The 26,461-nt window shown below is 26.1% G+C and overlaps 4 protein-coding genes across 9 annotated transcripts in view; 2 read left to right on the forward strand and 2 right to left on the reverse strand.

Annotated features, from left to right (window-relative positions):
- Positions 1-3,505: 3,505 nt before the first annotated feature.
- On the reverse strand, positions 3,506-6,262 carry LOC126899109 (uncharacterized). Its single transcript, XM_050673667.1, has 3 exons — positions 6,181-6,262; positions 4,501-6,088; positions 3,506-3,780 (listed from the first exon to the last, which is right to left on the reverse strand). Exon 2 carries the CDS (start codon positions 5,974-5,976, stop codon positions 5,107-5,109), a length of 870 nt encoding a protein of 289 aa, XP_050529624.1. The 5' UTR covers positions 5,977-6,088; positions 6,181-6,262; the 3' UTR covers positions 3,506-3,780; positions 4,501-5,106.
- A 560-nt stretch (positions 6,263-6,822) lies between these two features.
- On the reverse strand, positions 6,823-16,372 carry LOC126899112 (uncharacterized). Of its 2 annotated transcripts, XM_050673669.1 has the most exons (5): positions 16,172-16,372; positions 8,547-8,892; positions 7,245-7,768; positions 7,086-7,150; positions 6,823-7,022 (listed from the first exon to the last, which is right to left on the reverse strand). In XM_050673669.1, exons 3-5 carry the CDS (start codon positions 7,755-7,757, stop codon positions 6,941-6,943), a joined length of 660 nt encoding a protein of 219 aa, XP_050529626.1. In that variant the 5' UTR covers positions 7,758-7,768; positions 8,547-8,892; positions 16,172-16,372; the 3' UTR covers positions 6,823-6,940. The 2 variants fall into 2 exon arrangements, 1 of the variants encoding a protein (XP_050529626.1); XR_007702480.1 differs by lacking the exon at positions 7,245-7,768 and having other exon boundaries at positions 7,083-7,150.
- On the forward strand, positions 15,861-21,995 carry LOC126899105 (EH domain-containing protein 3-like). Of its 4 annotated transcripts, none has more exons than XM_050673656.1 (8): positions 15,861-16,252; positions 16,692-17,141; positions 18,410-18,541; positions 18,651-18,759; positions 18,950-19,126; positions 20,060-20,183; positions 21,206-21,373; positions 21,537-21,995. In XM_050673656.1, exons 1-8 carry the CDS (start codon positions 16,071-16,073, stop codon positions 21,785-21,787), a joined length of 1,593 nt encoding a protein of 530 aa, XP_050529613.1. In that variant the 5' UTR covers positions 15,861-16,070; the 3' UTR covers positions 21,788-21,995. The 4 variants fall into 4 exon arrangements, with proteins under 4 accessions (XP_050529613.1, XP_050529615.1, XP_050529614.1 ...); XM_050673658.1 differs by having other exon boundaries at positions 21,206-21,424; positions 21,537-21,620; XM_050673657.1 differs by lacking the exon at positions 15,861-16,252 and adding an exon at positions 16,387-16,459 and having other exon boundaries at positions 21,537-21,993.
- Positions 21,996-23,765: 1,770 nt separating this feature from the next.
- LOC126899099 (cilia- and flagella-associated protein 44) overlaps positions 23,766-26,461 on the forward strand; it is a 19,204-nt gene continuing 16,508 nt past the window's right edge. For both annotated transcript variants that reach the window (XM_050673644.1, XM_050673643.1), the window contains exons 1-3: positions 23,766-23,941; positions 24,716-24,881; positions 24,937-25,076. In XM_050673644.1, coding sequence (XP_050529601.1) covers positions 23,778-23,941; positions 24,716-24,881; positions 24,937-25,076 — 470 coding nt within the window. In that variant the 5' untranslated portion in view covers positions 23,766-23,777. The remainder of the gene's footprint in view (positions 23,942-24,715; positions 24,882-24,936; positions 25,077-26,461) is intronic.

Consider the following 26,461-nt stretch of genomic DNA (forward strand, 5'->3'; position numbering starts at 1 on the left):
GGAGTTTTAGTCAACATATTTTATTATATTTAAAAAACATTAAAAATACAAAGTATAACAATATAAATTATAATTTATTTAAATAATTATTTGTTATGTGATATTTAGATTTATAAAACTAATTGTATACATAATGCTTTATGCAATGACGTCACAGAATCGTGTCAACTTCTACGTTAAAGTTGTATTAAAAAATTATCATAGTGTAAAATTATAAAAATACTGCATTATAATTTTTTTCCTTAATAAAAAAATAAAATTTTTCTGTGTTTAGATTTTTTTTTTTTTGTGTCTGATACCAGTTTTTCTCAGCTCACACTGAACTGATTTCTTTCAACGATACGTCAAGAGATCACAAATCCTATCTAGAAAAAACAATATCCTCAAAAATTAAAAAAATTTCCCTTGTCCGCCATAAATGGGGAAAATCCACAAAAAAAAAATTACCATTTTTAAAATTGGTAAATTTTGTCATTTTTTTCACTTTTCATTCTTAAAACTACCATAACTTTTTCAAAAATCAACAAATCAACATAATTTTTTTTATATAAAAACCTTAGATATTTTTCTTTCATTTGACATCATTTTTTTTGAAAATATAATACTTAATCTGCTCACAGGAGGAGATTTAAAATAGCGATTTTTTTACAAAAACTCACTATTTTAATTTAACTTTTGAAGAAATGTTCCAAAAAATACTGCGACCTTTAAACATATATCAAATTGGAGCTTATATTATGTACTATAAAATGAAAAAAAAAATTTGTCCTGACGACTTATCTTTTATGTGAAAATAGCTGCTGTAGTTAAAAAACATGCTATTTTTGTGTTAAAATTTTTGATTTTCGATTTTATATTTTCAAGTTTATATTGCTATAATTTTCGAAAAATGTATGTATCAACACAATTTTTTTTATAAATACTCATGTTTATTTCTTTTATTTGGCATACTTTTTTTAAAATTTGACCATTTTTCTTTATACAGGGGTGGTTTAAGACTTGAAACATACGTATAAAAAGTAGAACTTTTTCAACTTAACTTTTGAAAATGTTCCGGAAATACTGTGTCCTTTAACATATGTAAAATTAAAGGTAAAATGACGCACTATAAATTGAAAAAAATTTATTTGTCCCGAAATTTTTCTTCTATATGCAAATGACCCTCGAAATTGAACAAAAAATGTAATATTTATGAAAAAAATCGCCTTCTATCGTGATGTTTATTGTACTTAAAACTGCCATAACTTTTTTAAAAATGACCAAATCGATATAATTTTTTTTATAGATACATGAGGTATTTACTTTTCATTTTGTATATATATTTTTTTTAAATGGAACTATTTCCCTTTATACAGGAGTGGTTCAAAATTTAAAAATGCATATAGAAAGTAGAACTTTTTAAAATTAATTTGAATTAGAATATATTTATCGATTATTCATACGTAACCTAATAATCAAACATAAATATATTCGATGTTAATTAGAAGGACATTTTTATTATAAAAGCCACATGCAGAACTCTAATTGCAGATTGGAATCAGTGTAAAAATGAGTTTAGAAAAGTATATTTTGTTCTCGGATGAAAATTCCCTGTAAACCAGTAAATTTATTTATAAATTACAAACAATTTTTAACTTCGATGGGAAGCTGAGAAGGTATTAATTTTACTATGATGTTTTTTTTTTGTGCCTGTGAACGCTCAATCTTAGCTCTTGCTGGACCGATTTTGATGAACAATACGTCAAAAGATCACAAATCGTATCTAGTCGAAGTTATTACCCTCAAAAATTGAAAAAATTTCCCTCGTTTCCCGTAAATGGGTGAAATCTCCAAAAAAATTACAAATTTAAAAATCGCTAATTTTTTCAATTTTTTTTACTTAAAATTGCCAAACTTTTTCAAAAATTGAACAAATTACTATAATTTTTTTTTATATAGATGCTTCTTGTTTTTACCTATCATTTGGTATATTTTTTTATAAATCTGACTCTTTACCTGCCCACAGGAAAGATTTAAAATGACAACTTTTTCACAAAAAATTAACTCTTTCAGCTTAACTTTTGGAAGTGTTTCGGAAAGTCTGACACTTTTATATATATCTTAAATTAAGGCTAATATAATATAATTTATCATTGAAAAAAAAAATTTTGGACTTTATTTTGTCTTCACGGTAAAAACAGATATCAAATTTAATAAAAAAAATACGATTTTTGTATAAACATTCTTTTTTCTATATTTAACTTTATAATGCTATAACTTTTTGAAAAATGTATGAATTAATATAATTTTTTTATAGATGCATGATGTTTTTACCTATTATTTGGTATATTTTTTTATAAATTTGATCCTTTACCTGCCCACAGGGGGAGATTCAAAATGATAACTATTTCACAAAAAATTAACCTTTTCAACTTAACTTTTGAAAGTGTTCCGGAAACTTTTCCACAAGTTTTTTTCCTATAATCAACCATTTGTGTTTTAAAATTATTCAAACACTTGGAGTTATAATGAAAATTCTTCATTATTTTGGTTTTAATAATACCGGAGACAACATTAATCTGTTTCAATAGACTCTAAATTATTTTTAAGGTACTTATATATTAATTTGAAATAAACGGCATCCGGGATATTGTATTAATATATAATATTACAAAATAATATAAAAATAAAAGTATGGTATAAATGTAAAAGTATGACTAAATAAGAATACTGAAATATCATACAAATACAAAAAATGCTAATATGGCACTCAGACAGTTAAAACTGATTAAAAATTTCATAGACAAAGAAGTGTCAAAAATAAAAACAACAAATGGAAATTAAGAAAATAAAAGTTTAAGAGAAAATTCACCAACCTATTATGAGAGTTAAATAATAAATTATTTGTCTAGCAATACGGAGCATACTATGTAGAGGATGTTTGTTACTATAGCAAGTAGTGTGGCTAGGAATATAAAAATGATATTGATTACGAGTATTAGAAGTGACACACGGAAAATATTATAGACGAGAAGAATTTTATCAAGAAAAATTTTCTAGGCTTGTCTTTTAATATTGCACGATACTAAACTTGTGTGAATATAAGAATATGAGTCAATTAATAGACCTAAATTAATATTATACAATTTCTGAATGATGGATAACATCGTATACACATTTTAAAAATGACAATTAATGTATGTTACGAATGAAAAATTTGTCAACATTTTTAAACTTTAACAAGGAATAACAAAGATATGAACAGAATGAAAAAACTAAAATTGTTTGTACATTTTTTTCTATCATACTATTAAACTAAAAAAACAAGTGGCGGTTTCCATTAAAAAATTTAGATTAAAATTTTCTTATCTTTAAAAAGATGCAACATTTTTTATAAACGTAATTTGTATTTATTGTTTAGTGTAACACATATAATTTATATAATACAATCAAAGAATAAATAAGATCTTATCTATTCTGTGATATATATTACATAAATTATGTTACACTACTTGCATCACTGATACTGAAATATTATATTTTATAAACATACAAAATATTTATTTTATGTTGTTAATTTTATTTTTCTGTAGAATCTGGAGGTTTTTTTGGGTTATATATGTCGATATCATTATTTTTGGATTTTTCGCTATAATTATTTTTTGAAATTATACTTTTTGTATTTTTATTGCTACTACTTATGTCTTTTAACAATGATTCCATTATGTCGTTTAGTCTTCTCATCTCATGTTCCATTCGCTCAATCGATTCTTTCAATTGGTAATCACTTTTACTAAGCCTCTGTAATTTTTATAAATATTATCAGTTATTTATATTCTTAAATGTATTATATATATATATATGTATTTTATAGTCAGTAACCTACTTATGAGGACGGCCCAAAGATGCTTACGCGCTGAGGGAGCGTGAGGCTCATTGGGTCCCGGTTCTAAAGTAGAGCCTATTACAATGTACATTATATAAAAAGTGTTCACTAAGTAAAGAAACAGGTCAGTTGTTACAATCAATGAGATCAATAGAAACCTGTTTCCTTTCTTACTAAACACTTTGTATATAAATACTCTGTAGTAGGCTCTGCCTCAAAACCGGGACCCAATGAGCCTTACGCTTTCTCAGCGCGTAAACCTCTTTGGAACATCCTCATAAGTAGGTTACTGATTCCGGTAATAGTACACGGCAACGTATGATAAGTGTTTTGTAGGAAAAATATTACACCAGAATCGGTACTACAAAAATATATTAAAAATTTAATTATTAATATCAGGAAAATTCAAAAAAAGAAAATAGTAAAATGTATTTGGTATAAGGTTAACGTTTGTTTATTATAAGTATATACTACCCAAATAGCAATGAAATATTTCTAGAATACAACCAGAACATTTTAAAATATTCTCACAATATATTAAAGGTATATTTCTAATATATTAAAAAAATTTTGTGTTGACAATATTTTGCAAAATGCTTTATAAATATATTAAAAAATGAAAAAAGTAAACCCACCTTGCGAGATTCGAACCTCGTACTTCGAATCTTAGAGACACACGCATTACCGACCCATACGTAAAATTTGTAAATCAGAGAACGCTAAATATTTTTCTCAGAAAAGCGTTTTTTTCCTTGTTCTATTATATAGTAAAATTATAATAGTATAATAAAAGGTATGTGGCATTGTATGACGTAGCGGATAATTCAGTCACCGCTTTAGCGCTAATGATCAGCTGCGATGCTTTCTGTTAGTTCGCTGACGGGTCACCATACAAGAATTTAAACACAGTGACATACAACTTGTACTCATACTAGTTCCCTTTGCCAAAATGAGGTTTCGTCAAGTCCTCACTCAGTGTAAAAATCTTTGTCAAATAATTAAGTAGAACTGACCCCACAAATAGTTGGGATAGATGATTTTTTTTCTTGCATTTTGTTTTTAAGTTCAGGGCTTTTAAAAAAATTGTATTCCATGGCCAAATTTACTAAAATGACTCCCTCCAAAAAAACGTTCTGGATCCGCGCTTGCCGACACCTTATAATGTTAATAAACCCACAAGCCTAATGAAAATATAATATAAACAACAATCGGCTGTAATTCCATTCAATATACTCTGTAATTTAACTGCATATAGTATTACATACTTGGGTTTCAATAGTCGTATTGTGATGTAGGTGATTGGATTGCTTTTGTTTCTCAGAAATGCTTAAGTCACTAAATTCGCTATATTTACTGTTGTTGCTTCTTTTACTTTTTTTATTTGTCACATTATATTTATCTGTTTTTTTAGAACTTGCGGGTCTTAATTTTTTATCAAGTTGATGTTTTTTTGAATTAACCACTGTTTGATGAGCTAAAGTTTCAAATTTTATAGAACTTTGAGATAATTGATGAGGAGAATCCTCCAACAATGGTTCTCTATTCTTATTATTGACGATTATTTTAGAATTAGATGCGGACTCAATAGGTAGATTTCTGGAGTTTGAAGAACTTTTAAGAATTTCGGTTTTATTGGAGAACGTTTTTGTTACCCTAGGATCGGATGGTAACAGAAAATTATCTTCTAATAACTTATCGAGTTTTTTTTCATCTAAAGATTTTAATTTAACCTTTAGTTTTAAATTGTTTTCCATTTTTCTTTTGTCATATAAATTTAGTTGACTTTTTTGCTGTGGTAGAGAATAACATTTTGGGAAATCTACTATTTTTAAACTATTTGGTTTTAATAAAAGTAGTTTTGATGTTATGTCTGAAACTGTTTTGAAATGAATATGTGATTCATTTGTTACAGTTTGTTCAGAAGTTATTGAATTGGTATTTTTGTCTGTATTACGATTGATGGTTGGTGTTTTAGTTTTTGTACTAGTGAAATTTTTTGATTCAAATGCAATTTTAGCAGTTTTGGGTTCAATACTGGATTTGTTGTTTAACGTAGGCCTAGACTTAGTTGATTCAGAAAGCTGAGATGTACTTTGAATATCGTTAATCATTGGCTTACAAAATTTACCTAATACAAGTACCTCATCACTATGGCATATTTTGCATTTCACTTGACGGCTACAGAATCTTTGATTTGCAGTTTCTCCAAACTTAGGTTTTACTCTGGGTTTAAACATATTAGGGGCATGTAATAATGAATTTGTGTATGTAATAATATTTGATTGTCGTATTTTTTTTGGTTTATTCATAATTACTTTGGTTGGATTTTTTTTTGAGTAGCATTTTTTTAGGATATCATAGATGACCAATCGTTCCCAATTTAGTAATATTCCAAATTTTTCAATGCTAAGAACCAATTTTTATAATATTACTCTCATAAATAAACTTATAAAAAAAACTATTCACTTACTTATAATAAATTTTCAACATCTCACGATTCTATAGAGTAAGATCAGGTGTAATCTAATATTATTTATAAATATTTATTTAATTTTTTGGTACCTAGCTCATTTCTTAGAATTCTTTTGTTTAGTTCAAATTATTGAATATCTAAAAATTTATTTAACATTGCATTTAAGCCAGATATTGTAACCTGATATATAATTCATTGTAAAAAAAACATTCATTTTTCATTACTTTATATAAATATTCAAAGATTTATTGTTAAATTTATGAATTAATGTATATAGTTTTAACTTACTAAATCTAAATGTAATAAATTTTATGGTACAAATTTAAAGTTTATGAAATAATTACTACCTACCTACCTATCAATTACTACCTATTTATTTAGTAATAATTAATATTTATTAATTAATTATAACTTTGACATTTAAAAGATAAATTAAAATAATAAAATTTATTCAAATTATCACGCTAAAAATAAAAACTGTACATCAATTATATTTCAGTTGTCAACTTTTTCAACTTATATATCACCATAATGTATATTGAATTTATTATGATCCTTTAAATTCTAATTATTTCAATTTCCAACGAAAGTTGTAGAGATATCTATTTAATGTTTTCCCAGAACCTTTCGATAGCATTTTTCAAGTCATTAGTTCCAGGTGTTCCACACATACCAAGTCTTAACCTAACAAAAAAATAATTCTTCATACACCATGTACATAATTAATTTTTTGGTATGACTAACTACCAGTCGTTACTGAATCTATACGGATTTAACTTCGATTGTTCATGTAGTGATAGAATTGATATCTTCTGAAAAACAATTTTATTTAATAAAAGTTAATAAATACGAGTATACATCGTATTGATGTATCAGCAGCATTATGAAAAAATATTTTTAATTCACCTCACTGAAGTCCATAAAATTGACTTGGATAGAGCGAGAATATCTTTTCGCTAGTGCCTTTTTTTTCAATTTCTTTTTGTTTTTTAATTTTTTTAATAATTTTTTGCATACGTTTTTATACTTTAATAATTTTACATTTTTGCAAATGTCTTTTTGGAATTTGTTTTGTTTAAAATATGATAAGTGTTTATCACAGAAAAAACTTCTAGAAAAACAGCAAGTTCTAAACCAATTTATTTCTTTTAAAAGTTTTTGTTGTGTATGAATTTGATAAGATGATAATATTTGTTGTAAATGCAAGAGATTTTCGGTTCGAAATAAATTTTGTGGATCTTTGATTTTTTCGTAAAATTCTATTTCTTTATATTTACAATCAATTATTTCCCGGGTATTATTATGTTTAAATATTGTATTTTTTTTTACTGTTTCTAACTCTTGTTGTAAATTTATATAGTAGTCAACTGTATTTGAGGATAATGCAATACAATCATTTATCAAGGCGAAAAATTGCATAATGATTGTACCTAGTTTAAAGAACAAGATGTTGTATGAAACATATTAAAAGTATCAATGGTAATTAAAAGTCAATTTAATCACTATGTATATATAGAATTTGAAAAATTATAAATCCTTATAAAACGTTAACAAGGTGTCAGATGTTAGCGGAACTTATGGATACTCAACCGTATGGACTATCACTATAAAATTTCATGGACATACTAATCAGAGGAGTGGAACATAACTTGGTTGACTAACACTAAAGAAATAGACATATAAAAATTTAAAGAGCCACCTAAAATGGCAATTTGTGGAATTTTGTCAAAAATCTGAAAAAATAGCATCAGAGGTTTGTCCTATACATGGATATCACTGGAAAATGTATACTAGGAGATGAGAAAAAAATTGCCATCCTTGTTAGTCTATTTTAAAAAATTTAAAGTGTAATTACATTATTTGGTGATAAAAAAGAACCATCTATGAAAGATACAATTTTTTAATACTTGTTAAAAACCTAATCAAATCATAGATGAATATAATCTGGTTTCAGAACACTGTCCTCTTTATGTACATGTAATGATAATAAATTCAAAAAATTACATTTCAGATAATAATTGTCTTAAATATCACTTTCAACTTCTAAAATAAGCATCACATTAATTCAATTTTTCATGAAATACACGTTACCTAGATAATTTTTTTTTTACAATACTTTATTTCAGGTTATCCGTAATTTTATTTTAGCTTATGAAATATTGTGGCCTTCTGTATCACAAGGAAAAAATTTCTTAAGAAATCACAAACCTGTACTATTTTGTGAATACAAAATATCATTTAAAGTGGTCTGAATTGAAAGAGCTTGTCTTTTTTGCTCCTTTGAAAGATTTAAAACATTTTTTATATTTTCGATGTAATCATACACAAGACGGCATGTACGTGGAATCTTCAAATTTATAGAATTTAATTCATTTTCCAAAAATAAGTTCTTGGATTCCAACTTGTTAATTTTTTCGTTTGTAATAACTTCTTCTTTATACAACTCTTTAACTATGGACTTTTGAATCTCTAAGTCTTTATTTGCTTGAAGATACTCATCTAGTTTATCTGAGTTATTTTCAATTGACTGAATCAGCTCTTTTTTATCCTTTAACTTTATATTAAAAAATTAATATATTTTTTTTTCAAGTCATTTTTAAAAACTAATATTTATAAATTTTACCTTCAAAAGATTGGTTATTATATTGGTACCGATAACTAAAATTACTAAAAATACAACTAATTTTAATGTGCTCGCTAAACTGACATACAAGTAGAAAATTTCCAGTAATAAATATGAAAAAATATAGACTAGAACACGATAAAATGTTACGAGATATGATTTTTTAAACCTAAAGTCTATTTGTTCAAGGTGGAAAGACATCAAATGTTATTTTTAAAAGTATTAAAAATTTTTAATTACGATTATTCAATATTAAACAAATAATGTATTCTTGGAAACAGACAAAAATAACGTATAAATATAAAACGTATACGATCAAGAGGAAACGAAATATGTTTAAATTTCTAAAATTATATAATACTTATTGATATACTTATTTAATCATCTTATTCATTTTCCTCGATTTAGACAAAACTACTTGGGATTGGTCACCCTTATCCTAAACTTTCACTTAACACAATTACCCTCATCATTTACACTCACATCAGCTGTCTTCATATTGCATTCAATAACAACCATTCATCTCTTTTTATGTCTTTATGGTCATCCTCTACCTCTTCTTCCTTCAAAATCCATTTCTATAACTGTTCTTACCGCCTCCGATTCTTTGGAATTATTAAAGTAATGACAAATTGTTATTAATTTAATTATCTTTTAAAAAGATTTTTGCATAAGATAAACAAAAAATGTTCGGTAGAAATTATTTAAAAGTAATTAAACAGCATTTTTATAGCTCGAAAATTCTTTTTAATCAATATTAATCAATTAAAACAGCAGGTTTATTAATAATGCAACAAGAATGGAGAATATATAGCATTAAAACTTGAATAATTTATTTTTAGCTTTGATGCGGCTGAGGTTTATAAACTTTATTTATTTTACTTATTATTCATCGTTACTTCATTTTTCTCGCCTTAATCTCTCCATCTCTTTTTTGGTCTTCCTCTACCTCTTCTCCTTTCAATATACATTCTATAACTTTTCTCATAGCTAACCATTCATCTCTCCTCTTAACGTGACTAAACTATCAAACTACCAAGTCTATTTTCTCTCATCTTATAAACGATTAACGCTATAACTATACTTTCACTTATGTGTCAATTCCTTATTCTATCTTCTTTAGTCACTCCACTCATCCATCTAAGCATTCGTATCTCTGCTATCTTATCCGCTGCTGTATTCTCTTGTCAACCACCCAACACGATTAAACATATATTGTAGCTGATCTCATTATAGTCTTACAGAATTTACTTTTCATTATCATTGGGGAATTCTATTATTGCATAAAACACCAGACGCTTCTGTCCACTGTAATCAACCACATACTTAATCCTGTATGCTACTTTCTCGTCAATACCCCTCTCTTTTGCACAACTTGACCTATATACTTAAAACTGTCCATATCTCCAATCTTGTCTTCGCCTATTGTCCTTGTCTCTTTATTTCACCTACCTCGTGTTCTCCTTTATCAAACTGGTACTCTATATACTCTGTCTTACTCCTACTTGTTCTTAAACCCTTTTCTTCAAGAGATAAACCCTTTTCTTCACACCTCTTACTTTTGATTAATGTCCTCCCTATTTTCTCCTATTAACACTATATTGTCAGCAAACAACATGCACCACGACACCTCTCCTTGTATTTCTCTTGTAATTTCATCCATCACTATAGAAAATATGTAAGGGTTTAAAGCAGAACCTTGGTACACTCCTACTCTTACCAGGAAACCTTCTGTTACTTCCCCCACATTTTTTACCCTAGTGCTATCATACATATCCTCTATTATACTAATGTACCATTTCGGGACTCCTTTTCTCATTAATGCCCACTTTAGAACCTCTCTGGGTACTCTATCATTTGCTTTCTCCAAATCTATAAATACCATACACAGCTTTTTCATTTACCCCTTTTAATTTCCACCACCGGATTTTCTATTGATCTTCCGTGTTTCTTCTACTTTTGTTTGTTCTCTTTCCGATACACCACAACTCTATTACCATCAGCCTATGCTATATAGTTAAACTCTCGCCTGGTATAACTATACAATCCTTTACTCGCTTTACGCTCTCTCTTTTCCACATAAAATAATCGATCTGTGATCTATTCCTCCCGTTCTCATCCTCGTCAATACCAATCTCTTTTTCACAACTGATCCTAAATACTTAAAATTTTCCACATCTCCTATCCCATCCTCGCCTATTGTCACTGAACACCTTATTTCACCTTCCTCATTTTCTCCTTTGTTAAACTCGTACTCTATAAACTTCTACTTATTTTTAAACCTTTTTCTTTAAGAGCTGATCTCCACGCCTCTAGCGTTTGATTAATATCTTCCCTGTTATACTATACTTATTTGATTATAGTTTCAAAATTTGTTTCAGTTAATCAGGGACGTTTCAGTTTTTCTTAGGGGGGGGGCAAAATTTTTATAGGCCCACTGTGCCCATTCATGGTGTATTTTTTTTTTTTTTTTTGAAGACTTTTTTGCTCAACCGACAAAAAAACTGCATAGTATTATCGATACTTTAAAAAATACGCCTTAACCTACTCAAAATCGCCCCTAATATTGTTGCATCCATAGCGACCGCTTACCTCACCAACCTTTGTTTATAAATATAAATATTTTCCCAAAAAAGTTAGTTACAAAACAGTACTGTTATACTAACAGCCTATTATACTTAGTAATCAATATAGACGGTTCATTATTAGTAAAAGTATGTAGTTACATAAAAAAACAGATAATTTACAGATTTGCAAGCAAGAATTAAAAAATATTATGTTAAAATATTCATTCAAATAATTGAATTATTACATTATTGACAATTATATGCATGTATGATAAATGAATAATTAAATTTTTGTATTCATCATTTCGCCAATAAGAGGATTGAAATCTGTTATTTTTTGTTTTTGTCTAACACGCGTCTATGCTCCTATGTAGTATGTGAGTCAGACAAAAACAGAAATTAATCGCTTCCAATCTCCCTAAAAAATAAAATAAATTATTCTTTTTGATCTATGTATACAGAGTGATCGAAATCTGGTAAGACACTTATTTTCTCAGAAACTATTGAGAATTTAAAATTTTTGTAAATAGAAAAATTATTAAGTTTATAAAATTCTACAATAATATGAAGTTAAATAAATTTTTTTTTATCCCTTCAGGGATAAAAATGTTTATTTATAATTTTTTTAAATAAGAACCACTATTTTTGATTTGATAATATGATAGAAAAAAAAAATGACAAACAATTTTGTTCTTATAATTTTTTTTATCCTAATAACCGTTTTATAATTGTCTAAAGATTTTGACTTCCAGAAAAAATATTGTCATTTATTAAGTTTCATAATACTTGCAGTGTCGTTGGCAGTGCAACCGGTATTTTTGTTAGAGCCTTTAGTCTTACAAAACCATAGACTTAGCTATTAATAATACACCGAAAACCCGATTTGAATCTATTATTGTTATCACTCATTTAGTGCGTAGTAAATTTTTATAGCTAATTTATCTGTCATAACTTGATCAATAAAATTTGGGTTGTGCAACAGCAAATAAAAATAATGACTTCTGTATTTAATACAGTAAAATGACAATAGAAATTTGGTCTAAAATCACTTAACTTTAACAAGCTGTAACGGACGAACGGTTAATCGGATAATAAAAATTATAAGAATAAAATTGTTTGTAATTTTTTTTTTTATCATATTATAAAGTTCAAAATAAGGGTTCCCTTTTTAGAAAATTATAAATAAGGGTTTTTATCCTTGAAGGAACGAAAAAAATAATGGTTTGACTACATATTATTGTAGAGTTTTTTGAACTTTATATTTTTTCTCTATAATAAAATTTGAAATTCTCAATATTTTCTGAGAAAATTAGTGTCTTACCAGATTTCGATCACCCTGTATACTCAGAAAAAAAAAGATAAAACTAATGCTGTTGCTGTCAACATTAATAGGATATATCAATGAAGATAAATAAACAATGTAAGTAATAATAAGATATTATCAACTATATTCAGTTCATAATATGATATAAACCAAATACAAACACAAAATTAAGTATAAAGTACTAAGCTGTTAAAGGATATCTACGAGATTTCATGCTTGCGAATATATCAATAGCTTTCTGTAGATCAACTTTTGAAGCTTCATCACCTTCAACAGCAATCCCTATCAAATTTCTGAAGCGTTCATCATTATTGTCAGTCGTAAAAAAGTTTTTATGTATTTTAAAGATGAAAAAATGCGTTCATTAGATGCAATTGATACAGGTAGAGTCATAAGAATAGAAATAATTTTTAGTGTCTCTGAAAAAAAGTTTTGAATTTCCAACAGATTTTTTGATTTGGAAGAAAGATCATGAACGCTATCTTCACGGCTATTATTTTTGTTTAGAAAGTAGGTTTTTGACAATAAGTTATTCAAACTCTAATAATAAAGGATTAATTTTGAAATAACTATAATGATTCAAAAAAGCTTGAAGATAGGGACTTTTGAAGTTAAAGAAATCAGAATTCGAAGAAATAAATAAAGTACAGGTTAAGAGGATATTATTGTTTGTATCATTAAAACAATTGCCAAGTTCATTAATAAATCTATAAAATAAATAAATAATTACATTCTAACCATTAAAATTGTATTAAAAAATATGATAAACATTATATAGAAAGATTATGTAATGTATTGAAGATTAAAAATTAATTTTTTGTTTATAGTATTTATGCGATATTGTCAATGTACAACCAAAAAGCATAAAAGGTACCTAGTTACATTAGTAAACCACTATTTCAATTTTCAAATCATAACACATTCAAAATATTAAAGTTATAATAGGACTTACCTATCAATTGCTGAACAAAATAATTCTTTTAATTAATTTGTAGAATTATTTAGAGTACTATTTGAAGTATTCCCTACTGATGATTCAATAAAGAAATATTTAAGTTTTTTATTCAAACAGCACTTTCTGTTTGAACTTTGATTAATAGGAATTCCATTTTTAGTAGCAATCAATTCAGTTTTTTTTATAGTTTCAACCCAAAATGTATCGCTCCGCATTTCACTTAAACTTTGTCTAGTACATTTTATCAAATCAATAGCTGCTGGTGAAATAATACTTGAATTTTGAAGTTCTGTAGAAGCATAATGTGTAACTTTAAGTAGAGATTCCATCCCAAACATCATAATAATAAAAGAAAATTAAGACATTTCATTTAAAATTCCGGTAGCCCTAGTTGTTTGATCACTTTCTTTACCAAGTATAGAAAGTACTTCAATAATTTCTATATATCTTAAAATAATTTTACTTAATGACCTATACCAGTAAGCCCACCTAGTGTCTACTAAACATTCTAAGTGTAACACTGGTAAATTGTGATCTTTTTGAGCCTTAATAAATAATTCATATCTTGTTTGTCCATTAATCAAAAACTTGTACATTTCTTGCAATATAATAAAAAAATTTACAATAAATGGTACATTTTGCAATATTTGAAATAAACATAAATTATGACGGTGCGCATAGCAGTGGACATATAATGCGTGCGATAATTTACTGCATATTCCTTCTTGAACATCTATATACACTCCGCTCATAACTGATGCACCACCATAACATTGTGCTACACATTTTTTTATATCTAAATTATTTTCTGGAATTACTTTAATTATTTTATTAAATAAGCAGAATCAGATTTAACCATATGGTAACAACCATATCAAATTCAAATATTCAATTATCAAATTGAAGTTGTACAAAATACAATTGGTAGCTAGAACATTTTTTTGGAAAATGGGAGCTTTCCTTTTATATACTTTCTGTTTTTAATTTATAGTTTAACAAATGTCAAATTTTATTAATTTAAAAAATAGTAACTTTTTTGGAGACTTCTCCCATTTAAAGAACACGAATAAAATTTTTTAAATTTATAATGGTCTTACCTTCAATTATATATGATTTTTGATGTTATGACGTATCGTTGAACAAATTCGGTCTGATAAGAACTAAGAAAAAAAGGCGACAGACACAAAAAAAAAATACATCACAGTAAAATTAATACCTTCTCAGCTTTGCATCGAAGCTAATATAATATTTAACTTAATATAATATATTATGTTAATCATAATATTATTATAACATTAACTATAAGTAAATACTGGCTTTTTGATATTGTTACTGTCGTAGTAGATGTGTTTATTATTTAAAATTTTAAAATATTGACCTAACTTGATTCATTTGTTTGAAATTTATACTTCAATAAAATTAATTTATAACTTTTTTATTAGAAATTAAAAACCTTCCATTCAAAAAATATGTACAACATTGCCAAATTTGTTTGTAGTCATTTGACAAAAAATGTGAAACCAAATCGGATCATGTACCAATATTTATTTAATAAGTAATTATTTTCTCTTTTTTTTTATTTTAGCAACATTATTTTTGTCTTAATTTGCTGAATAGAGAGTGTGGTACTATGAAGCTTATTGATGAAATATACGGAGCGATTTCTTACTCATCACTTATTATTTTGAAAATTACTATTAATTTTAAATCCTGGAATTACTTATCATGTTGTTTTTAAGTATTGAAATAATTTGTTGGAAATTCTAGTTATGCTGTTTGGCGCCAATGTTAATTTCAAAGCGGATCTATTGATTTCGGGAGTAAAAATCATGTCTTTCCCGCTTACTTAATACTCTAATAGATATTTTTGTGAATTTTCTCTAAATATTAAATATTAAAAGTATTAAATAAATAAAGGGTGTAATGACATAAATAAAGTTTAGTTTTAGAAAATTGAATAAACGGTGGCTGAGCACATAAAGGTAAATAAAATAATCACAAACGTTTATGACAATATAATCATATTTTTTTTTATTATTATCTTGATGGGTGTGTAAAAGATATAAAATAATTACTTTTATTAAAATTAATTTTTTTATCAGAGGAATTAAACTTTTTCTCAATTCAAAATTATGATTTCTTTAAAATTTTACTGTATTGAATGAATTTTTATTCAATTAAATGAATTTTTTTTGATTTTTTACTAAGTAGATTTAGCGCAGATCATAAACGGAGTGTGACAATTTTAAATTCAAAAAGTTTCATGAAAGAAAAAACTGCAATGGATAATTTAAAGTCAATTTATAAAACAAAATTGTTACCATTGGAAAAACGTTATTTATACCATGAATTTTATGAACCAACCTTATCTGATCAGGATTTTGATGCTCGACCGATGGTATTGTTTGTTGGACAGTATTCGACGGGAAAAACGTCTATGATAAGGTATGTAAACCATAAACGACGATGAGTCATATTAATTTTGAAATATTAAAGTCAAATATTAGAAAACTTGTGAACAACATTCATCTGTTTTATTATGACTAACTAATAAATTGGTTTAATATTAGTCTACTTCAGTTTGTTGATTGATTTGACATATACGTGTTAGAAAAGTTTAATGCAATCATGTCTTTTTATTTCCTTCATTAGGTATGTGTCTTTAGCTTCTAAAACATTACTAAGATTATGATAACACGTGAGTAAATAGTGACAGTCACTGCTTTACTTCATAGTTTATTAATAACGGCTACGTTTTCACTACGAAACATTACATTAAATTTTGGAACCCAATAATACTATTATATTGCTAATTATAAATAGATACTCTGTTAACACTCAATTTTTGATCATTATACTTATTTTTAATATAATTTTTGTTCAGGTACCTCATTGAAAAAGATTATCCAGGTATTAGGGTAGGCCCAGAACCTACCACGGATAAATTTATGGTTATAATGGGTGGTGATCGACAACAGTCAATACCAGGAAATGCACTAGTTGCTGATCCCGAAAAACAATTTCAAGATCTATCACGTTTTGGTAATGCGTTTCTTCGAAAACTCCACTGCAGTGTTGTCAACGAGGCACCAATTCTTCGGTCCATAACATTTGTAGATACTCCCGGAATACTATCAGGTGAGAAGCAGCGGGCCCAGCGTGAATATGATTTTTATGAAGCACTCAATTGGTTTGCTGATCGTTCTGACATGGTAGTGTTAACTTTCGATGCCAATAAGTTGGATATATCAGACGAATTAAAGGCAGCTATAGACATTCTTAAAGTACATGATAGTAAATTAAGGATAGTGCTCAATAAAGCTGACACCATTGAGTAAGTATAATTTAACTGTTCTACTCTATTTGATAGATAATTTCTTTGTGTTTACCACAATTATTATTGTTATTTAAATATTTATTTATAAATTATCCTACGCATAAATAAAAAACTCGTAGATATCACTATGAGAAATGTGAAGTTATAAAGTATATATCAACACTTTCAAATATTTAATTAATACCTCTACTTGCAAGGTTGTTTAACTTTGCATTGAACTCAGTCAAACGACTGAGTTCAATGTAACGTCATAAAGTGTTTTTTTATTTAATCAAATGACACATGTGCTGTCAAAAATTAAAATTTCAAAGTAGTTATGACAAAAAATAACTATTTCTTTGTTATTTCAATTTCGTGTTCTTTTGGGGTATCTCGTTTTTTTGAACATCTTAAATCATTAAAAAATGTAGTATTTTGCGATAAATCTTGATAGTTTAATTTTTTAGCTTCGATGCGATGGTATTGGTTTTACTAAGATGTATTTTTTTTTTTTGTGTCTGTTACCACTTTTTTTCAGCTCTCACCGAACCGATTTCTTTCAATGATACGTCAAAAGATCACAAATCGTATCTAGTTGAAGTCATTATCCTCAAAAATTGAAAAAATTTCCCTCGTTCCCCGTAAATGGGGGAAATCTCCAAAAAAATTACAAATTTAAAAATCCCTAATTTTCAAAATTTTTTTTTCTTAAAACTGCCATAACTTTTTCAAAAATGAACAAATCAATATAATTTTTTTTTTATATAGATGCTTCATGTTTTTTAATGTGCTGGTTTTTTTTTAAATAAAAATTAAATTTTTAAACTTTATTTCAATTAAGTTACATATCATCTTTAATTAAAATTATATATTTTTTTTTTTCATAAAACGAGTGATTTTAAAAATTAGTCCTCACTGGGATAATATTGTTATATTTTTTTTTTTTTACTATTAAATGAAAAGTAGTCTAAAGAAAATGTTGATTGATCAAAAATAACTTATGGACCATTCAAAACTTCATTTAATCCATTCCTCATTTAATAGTAAAAAATAATGATATGTTCCAATTTAACTTTCAAAAGACATAAAATCTACTCTTAGGAATATTTTTTTCTTACAATAAACTTGATATTTATTATGGTTTGCAAAATTTAGTAAAATTATAAATTGTAAATTTTAATTGAAAAATCATTTTTTCAATATTTAACGATAAATGGGATATAGTATTCTGAGAAAATTAAAACTATATATTGTTTTTGTTGATTACCCTTTTGAAAATCTTACAGTGAGAGATCTTTACTACGAGTTCACGGAGCTTTAATGTGGGCACTCGGAAAAACTATTGTTTGTCCAGAAGTTCCCAGAGTATATGTTGGCTCATTTTGGGATAAACCATACACAAATGTTTTGAACCGGAGGTAAAAAATTATTCTATTAAATATAATGTGCAATAATATTTTTATTAAAACAAATACAAATACCCGAATTTTATTAACGTTTAATAATTAAAAATGAATATATTTAAAGAATGTTTAGCGAGGAAGAAAGTGATTTGTTCCAAGATATTAGGTCTCTACCACACAACTCAGTTGTATCTAAGCTTAACTACATTGGAAAACGAGCAAAACTGGCAATTGTAGGTGTCTATTATATAAATCACTATGCCATCATTTATCAATTTGAAAAAATGACTGCTTTCTATTGTAAATTATAGTAGAAAATTTATTACTTTCATATAATAGAAAAATGTTTATTTTGTTTGGAGTAGTTCATAAGAACAACTGACTATAGTCTTAATTCCAAATTAATATAAAATTATTTTTTAGATTCACGCCTATATTATAAGTGAACTTAGTTCTCGTATGACGTTCATGTCTCGGTTATGGTATAAAAAGGATCAACAAAAGAATATCATTGAAAACCTACATGAAATTTATTTAAATGTATTAAACAAGTATAAACATTTAAGTGAGAGCGATTTTCCGAATATAAAAAAATTGAAGGTACAATTTTATTACTTTATATTTGTCAAGTATACTAGGTTAAATTAATCATAAAATACATTTTATTTAAGCTCGATTATTTTAGAACGATTGTTCATTAAATAGCTTAATTATATTTTAATTAGCTGAAATTGGGATAGAAAAATACATTGACAATCTCTGTAAAAGATTTAAAAGATATTTGACAAGTTAAACTTAGTATTTTAATTTAACGTTGCTTCATCTTGTTCCTCTTTCCCAAAAAAATTCATAATTTTATTTATTGGGAAAAAAATGTTTAATGGAAACTGATTTCCATTAAACTAAAATAAAATAATTTTTTGTTAAACCCCTTTTTGAAAAAAATCGTTTATTTACCCAGTTGCGATTAGCTTTATGTATTATAAAGTTCCTAAGAAAAATTTTGATATATTTGTCGTATAGATATCGGATTCATTCCATTGAAATATTAATTAATTATAAAGTATAATCCAGGTTACAGATGTGAATTCAATTTAAAATTTTATAACAATAAAAAAATGAAAATTAATAAAAAAAAACTTTTTTGTCATTCAAATCAACAGTATATTTTAAATTTATCTAGTCAACCGGACTGATTATACAAACTAAATGGAATGATCAGATCTGAATACTAGGAAGGAATTATCCGGTTCTGTTCAATTTGAATGAACCCAAATGAAGAATACAGTTTGATATAACACGGAAACTATTTGTTTTTAAATTAAAAAATATTATCTTCAGGAAAATTTGCAACCCAACCCAACCAGAAACTTTTATTAAAATCACCATTATTAAATAGCTTCAATAAGAAGCTTAATTAAAACGAATTATTTTTACTCCAAAAGCTGCCAGATAGTTTTTTCTTTGAACATACACAAAAAATCATATAAAAATAGACAATTGCTTAATTTTAACTAATAGCTTAATTAACAGACGATTTTGAAGCAAAAAGATTTTACAAATTTCAAAAGCTTAGATGAAAAATTAATAAATCGTGCAAGTAATCTATTAGACGGAATTAACATTAACATATCAGTGGATGACATAGAAGTAAATAGTAAGTATTTAAATATTAAAACAAAAATTTGACGATATTATCTTCAAATTCCGTTATAAGGGAAAATTTTTATTTTTTTAAAGATTCAAAAATGTTTAAAGTATAGATCCAAAAGTGAATTAAACATATATTATTGTAAAACGTATGAAAAACATAAAAGATAAAAACAAATTGTTTAAAGAATTTATCTTCAATGTGTTTAATGACCATAAAAAAAAACATGTTATTAATGAGTGAACATTTTCTATTTTATATTATTAAAAATTTATATTTTGACACGGTACCGTGTTTCCCTCAGCCGCACATCACGTTATCAACCTAAATGAAAGTGTATCGGGAACTAAATCATTAGTGCACGGTGGCCTAGCGGTAAAGTTTGTCTATATGACGCTTTGGGTCGCGGGTTCTAATCCCGTACCGTGCCTTTTTTTTCACATGATTTCAGGTACACTTTCTATAACCGGCCGTCAATCCCCGGCGGCCGTGTTAATTTTTTAAATTATTGAAAAGCATAGTTATTAAGAAAAAATATGTTTTAAATATTTTTTTCGTGTCTTTATCATGTGATATACTTTTTTGAAACTGAGATCATTTATTAAATAACATGAGAGCTTGAAAAAGCAACGTGAATATAAAAAAATATAATAAAATTCTTAGTCAATTGTGAAAATCTAGCATTCTAATATATAACATAAAAAATGTATATTCTTTAATAAAGATACTTACTAAGCACAAAAACCCATACCGATTGAGTATTACCCAAATTTAAAAAAATTTCAAATAAGATACATTGGTATCGTAAATTTATATTAATTTATACAGTTTTAATTATGCCAGGTACTCAAAATGTTGGGCTTTTTTTAAGAAAATGGTATGATAAATGTTTTTACATAAATCAATTTTTTGTTTTTACAAATATTACTATATTTTGACTTTAATGTGAACAATTTATCTTTAATAAAACTTTTTGGTGATTATAAAATATTTCACTAAAATTTGAATTATTTTTATGACAATTTTAGGTAATGTGATCCCAGATGCTAAAGACACAACTACGCCATTTAATATTAAATCTCATGGATTTGATGAAGGTCAATTTGAAGATGTTTGGATTGTTGAATATTACAGAAAGCCTTTTAGTGAGATATTTGATAAACTTGAGAAACATAACGGAAAAGTGATTCGATCAGGTATATAAGCTGTAGCGGTATACAAAATATATGACACAAAGTTTAGATTATGTTATTTTATACATATTAATATTAAGTAACATTTGCATTCTGTATTACATAATATCCAAAATTTCACAACTTAAGATAAATTTATAATTTAAAAAAATTGTTTTTTTTAAAGCTGTTAAAGAAGAAATGCTAAAGACAAAATTGCCAGATTCTGTTCTTTCGAAAATATGGAAGATGGCCGATGTTGACAAGGATGGTGTTTTAGACGCTGATGAATTCGCTCTAGCTATGTACTTAGCAAAAATCAAGCTTGAAGGATCAGAACTTCCGCCAGTACTTCCTATATTTTTGGTTCCGCCATCGAAGCGTAATCTTACTCCTAAATTGCCACTAAGAATATCTACTTCCGAGCCAACTAATTAGACTTTATATATTGGTTTCAGTAATTTTAGTACTACTTTAATTCAGTAATTATAAAATCTTAATATAAGTCATCAATTTCTGAATTTTAAAGTAATTTGTGGTTAACTCTTCAATTTGAATTATTTTTGTTTGATGTCATAAATTTACAATTGAATTGTACATTATATGAATTTGATTATTAAATTATGTTCTAATATTAGAACGTAATTAAATTAAATATTCTTATTTATTCCAATGCGTGTTTTTTTTTTAAATGCTATTTACATCGTATAACCATCATTCGGTGACTAAATTAATTGAAATTAGTACTACGTGTCCTAGGCAAAGTCCCAGAAATATTCAAGGGTAGTTGCATAGACTTACTATTAACTACAATGTATTATTTTAGGTCTATTAACATGTTTAATAGAGAGTACAAATATTATAGTCAATAAAAAAAACTTTAAAAACTGTCATCTTGCAAAAAAAAAATGTTTTTTGGCAGCCATAGCAGAACATCAGAATACTATAAAAGCTTTAAAATATTCAACTCAAACTTTTAAATTTGTTAAATTTTCTACATAAGTCTTCTAAAGACAGTGTAAAATTTTTTGCTTTTAATTAGTTTACTTCTTTCTGATTTAGAAAATAAAAAAAATATGAACAAAAAATGGGATGCAATGTTGCAGTGACTTAAAATTGGAAAATTTAGAAAACAAAAGAAGTCTATAATTTGTATTTTTAAGTTCTGTTATGTAACTAAAATCAAAAAATAATTTTATTTCTTTTTAATCAACATTAAAATAATATCTTTAACTCGTAAAATTTAATTTTTTTCATTATTTCACAATTCACAAAAAAAAAAAAATGAAAATACACCGTAAAAGTGTCCTCAACTTTAAAGTAATACCTACTTTATCTCATAGTAATGAACGTAGTTTGTATAGATTCCATTGAAAAAAATGAAATAAGTTTAATAATTCTAGGAATTCTAATACTAATCAAGAACCAATGTAAAGATTCATTTCGCCAATGGATTTCTACATTGTATGGCTTGATGCCTACGTTATTCCTGGTAATTATAGAGATGAAAGGGGTACTACATTTTTAATGGTTTACAATAAACAGACTACAGACAGGGGGAAGTTGTTCAAGATCGAATAAATCGTTAAAAAAAAATGTTAACATCTTGGGTTGTCTTATGATGTGCTACTTAGGGTGCTGTATTCGATGGAGATGTTTATAATGCCTGCGTCTCAAATTTGGAAACATTTGACGAAAAATAACTATTTTTTTACCAAAGAATTTGCATGTACCAACAAAATTTATATTTTGATTAATTTTTTAATGATTAACATAAGCCGGAATACTTTATTCAACAAGAAAGGAATTTGTTCAAATTTATTTCTAGTTACATTTATTATAACTATTATCATTATTTATTTATTAGAATTTACTCATAAAATCCATATGATACTTATAAATTCGGGTCAATTCAGCCAGAAACTCAGCAAGTGCTTATAATAATGACTACGTACATTGATCAAGTGGATTACTGAAAAAATGTAAAATTAAAGTTTTCGATGATCTAACTCTGAGCCACTCGGTGTCATTTGTTTGCACTTAGCTATGTAGCTTCACAGTCCTGTCACAAGTAATAGCTTTTAGAGAAACCGATACGCGTAAAAAAATAGTTTAATATTTTTAACCATACTTATTTACGCTTATCAATTCGTTTATTTGTATATAATATTGATGAGCCAAATACTGAAATTGTTCAATTTTGAGGTATGTATTTAAGTTGATTATTTAAGAAATAAAAACCAATAATATCATTACAAATTATGAAAGTGAGTAACGAACGGCATAGCTCCCTCTTCTAGTTATTGATTAAATAATCCATTCTTATTTTTACTTAGCAACGGCATAACATACTGACTGCAAATTATTATTTAAAAATTGTTTTGTCTTTAATATGTTTTGTCTTTAATATGTTTTTATTTTCAAAAAAATGCAAGAACTCGATGAAAGTATAGATGAGTTTGAATCATTTGATGAAACCAGTTATAATATTTCTGAAGATATAATAAATAAAGTATATAATAGTAATGATTTTATTTCAAAACCGATAAAAAGTTTACAATGCACACTTAATGATGATATCATAATATTTTTGTAAGTATCCAAAATTTTTAGTTTAGAACTTGTCCTAGAATATAGGGAGTATTATTAACACTAAGTAATTAATTAATTTTAATTCTCAAAAAGTGGAAATGCAATTTTTTAATTTAATAGCAAATCAAGTATTTAAAATATTTAAAATTTATTAGGCATCTTATTAGAGTTGAATAACTATTATAATAATTTTATTATTAAAAAATATATAAATAGAAACATTATAAAGTTTATACAATTTTAAAAAACTTCATTTAAAAAATGAATTTTTGGACTTGTGTTTTGCGTGAATAAAAATAAAATTAAAGCTAATACAATGTCTACTAAGATGAAAAATAAAACTATCCTTCATCTCGATTTCTAGAATTCATCGACCATTAAAACATTAAACCAAAAATCATAAAATTTTCGGTTAAAATGGCCGATTTTGAAGTGTTTTGCATAGTAGTGGAATACTTGCTTCATACTAAGTTATTTAAAATTTAAGTTAGTTGTAATTATAGTTTAATGTAACATATGATTAAAAAAAGAAAAGCATTCAGATGATTTGCTCTCTATGGGTAATCGATTTCTTAAGTTAAAATCATGTAAGTTTTGTTAAATACGATATATATTTATATATCATTTTATATATGAAATAGTTCGGTTCGTATTCAACTGAAAAATTTAAAATTCGTTTTGTTTGTTCGTTTCTGTAATTTTTTATTTCATTATTAATTTATATTTCCTCTAAAACTAAAGTTATGAAAATATTTATTAATATATTATTTTTAGTCATTCGTTTGGTTATGATTGTTGTTCCAAAATCTTTAATATTTGCAATGCAGACGAAAATACAGTATTGTATGCATCAGGTAGTTATATTCATATGTTAGATATAAATACAAGAAAATTATCATTTCGAAAATGTGCTGGTAATGGAGGAATAGGTCATATAGCTGTAAGTAAATGTTTTTGAATTAAAATAATAATTATAATTTGATGCCAATGAATAGAAGAATCCAATACTTAATCATATATCAGTTGGAGAAAATTGTACAAATCCTTTAATAATAGTATATGAATGGCCTACTTTTGAAGTAATAAGTGTACTTAGAGGAGGTACAAAACAACAATATAATTGGTTGACATATAGGTAATAATAATTAATCTAATTTAATTTTTGGCTATATTTTGTATATATATTATTTTAAAATTAATTTGAAATTATAATACTGTAATAATATTACAGTGATCTTCGTAATCTTAATCAATGGCGTACTTATGGAGGGGGTCATATTCTAACCACTTCCCAGTGCCAAACACTTTTTTTGAGTATTCTTTTTATATTAGATGATTGATTGTTACTTTCATAAATTGATGTATTCAAGTATGATAATTTAATATTAAAATTGCTGCTATACAGAATGGAACTGATCTAATTAACAACTTTTATAACTTTTGATCCAATAATCATTCTTTTTTTTAAACAATTTTTACGTTTGTAGACTACATTAAAAGTATATTTTTTATTATTTCTAATAATTACTTTCTTTTTGGTTTAACATTTGGCAAGTTTGTGGTCAAGTACTGGCTCATAGAAGTTTTTCAATATAAATTTATAAATTAAAGATAGAACAGACTATAAGAACTGAGATGAATATTTTAGGCATCACATGTTTTTGTTTTAATACTACATATTTTTAAACAAATTAAAATTTATAAAACTTCTGAATAAGTTCATAGTTACGCTTTTTGTGGTCCAAAGATAATTTGAAATTAAAAGCACCATGTAACATATGAAATTTTTTTTTCATCAACCTAAATCAGATACTTGCATTACCTTTTTGATGGTGAACTTACTTTTGAAAGTAAATATTTGTATAATAGTTAACTATATAGACGTTTTGTTATGTTAGAATTATATCTATTGAACAAATTTATTGAAATTACACAATCATGAAAACAAATAGCAGTAGCAAATATTTTACAATAGCAATTATATACTGATATTCAACAAGAATAAAACCAGTGACTGCTAAAATTGGTGATTTTTTATACAATCTAGCATTCATATTAATATATATATATAACAGTTTTATTTTAATTTAAAAGAAAAATTATTGGTGTGAAATAGGAACTAATGCTATTATTTAGTAAAACAAAGAATAATGAAGGTCAAATTCTTCTGGTGTGTTGTCATCCAGAGATTAAATGCGTTATTGATAATGTTATAAAATAACGATGTATAACGCTAAATTTTAATGAGATTATTACAAAAAAAACATTGATGATATCAATATTGTAAAAATAACAATAATTGTTGTGGATCACAAAAATTATATACGCTTGAATTCAGATAATAAAAAAAAACCCAGCACAGGGGGGTCGCGGCACAGTTGTGACGTGGTATAGTTGGATCAAGTATAATGATATCTGACAGTGATTAAAATCACTATCAAAAATAAACGCTTCGATGCAAATCTTTAGATAGTGTTTAATTTTAAAAAAATTGGTGTTTTATTCCAAAAGCTACTTGAT

This window comes from Daktulosphaira vitifoliae, unplaced genomic scaffold (assembly GCF_025091365.1).
Source record: "Daktulosphaira vitifoliae isolate Bord-2020 unplaced genomic scaffold, ASM2509136v1 Scaffold_2, whole genome shotgun sequence".
NCBI lineage: Eukaryota > Metazoa > Arthropoda > Insecta > Hemiptera > Phylloxeridae > Daktulosphaira > Daktulosphaira vitifoliae.

What these genes read in the sequence shown, in the direction of transcription:
- LOC126899109 (XM_050673667.1), bottom strand. Translation starts at nt 5,976, where the DNA reads ATGATTAACGATATTCAAAGTACATCTCAGCTTTCTGAATCAACTAAG.
- LOC126899112 (XM_050673669.1), bottom strand. Translation starts at nt 7,757, where the DNA reads ATGCAATTTTTCGCCTTGATAAATGATTGTATTGCATTATCCTCAAAT. An exon ending in ATTTTATGGACTTCAGTGAG is followed by an intron (nt 7,151 to 7,244) that starts GTGAATTAAAAA and finishes ATTGTTTTTCAG; the next exon opens with AAGATATCAATTCTATCACT. An exon ending in TATAGATTCAGTAACGACTG is followed by an intron (nt 7,023 to 7,085) that starts GTAGTTAGTCAT and finishes TTTTTTTGTTAG; the next exon opens with GTTAAGACTTGGTATGTGTG.
- LOC126899105 (XM_050673656.1), top strand. Translation starts at nt 16,071, where the DNA reads ATGAAAGAAAAAACTGCAATGGATAATTTAAAGTCAATTTATAAAACA. An exon ending in GGAAAAACGTCTATGATAAG is followed by an intron (nt 16,253 to 16,691) that starts GTATGTAAACCA and finishes ATTTTTGTTCAG; the next exon opens with GTACCTCATTGAAAAAGATT. An exon ending in AATAAAGCTGACACCATTGA is followed by an intron (nt 17,142 to 18,409) that starts GTAAGTATAATT and finishes AAAATCTTACAG; the next exon opens with TGAGAGATCTTTACTACGAG.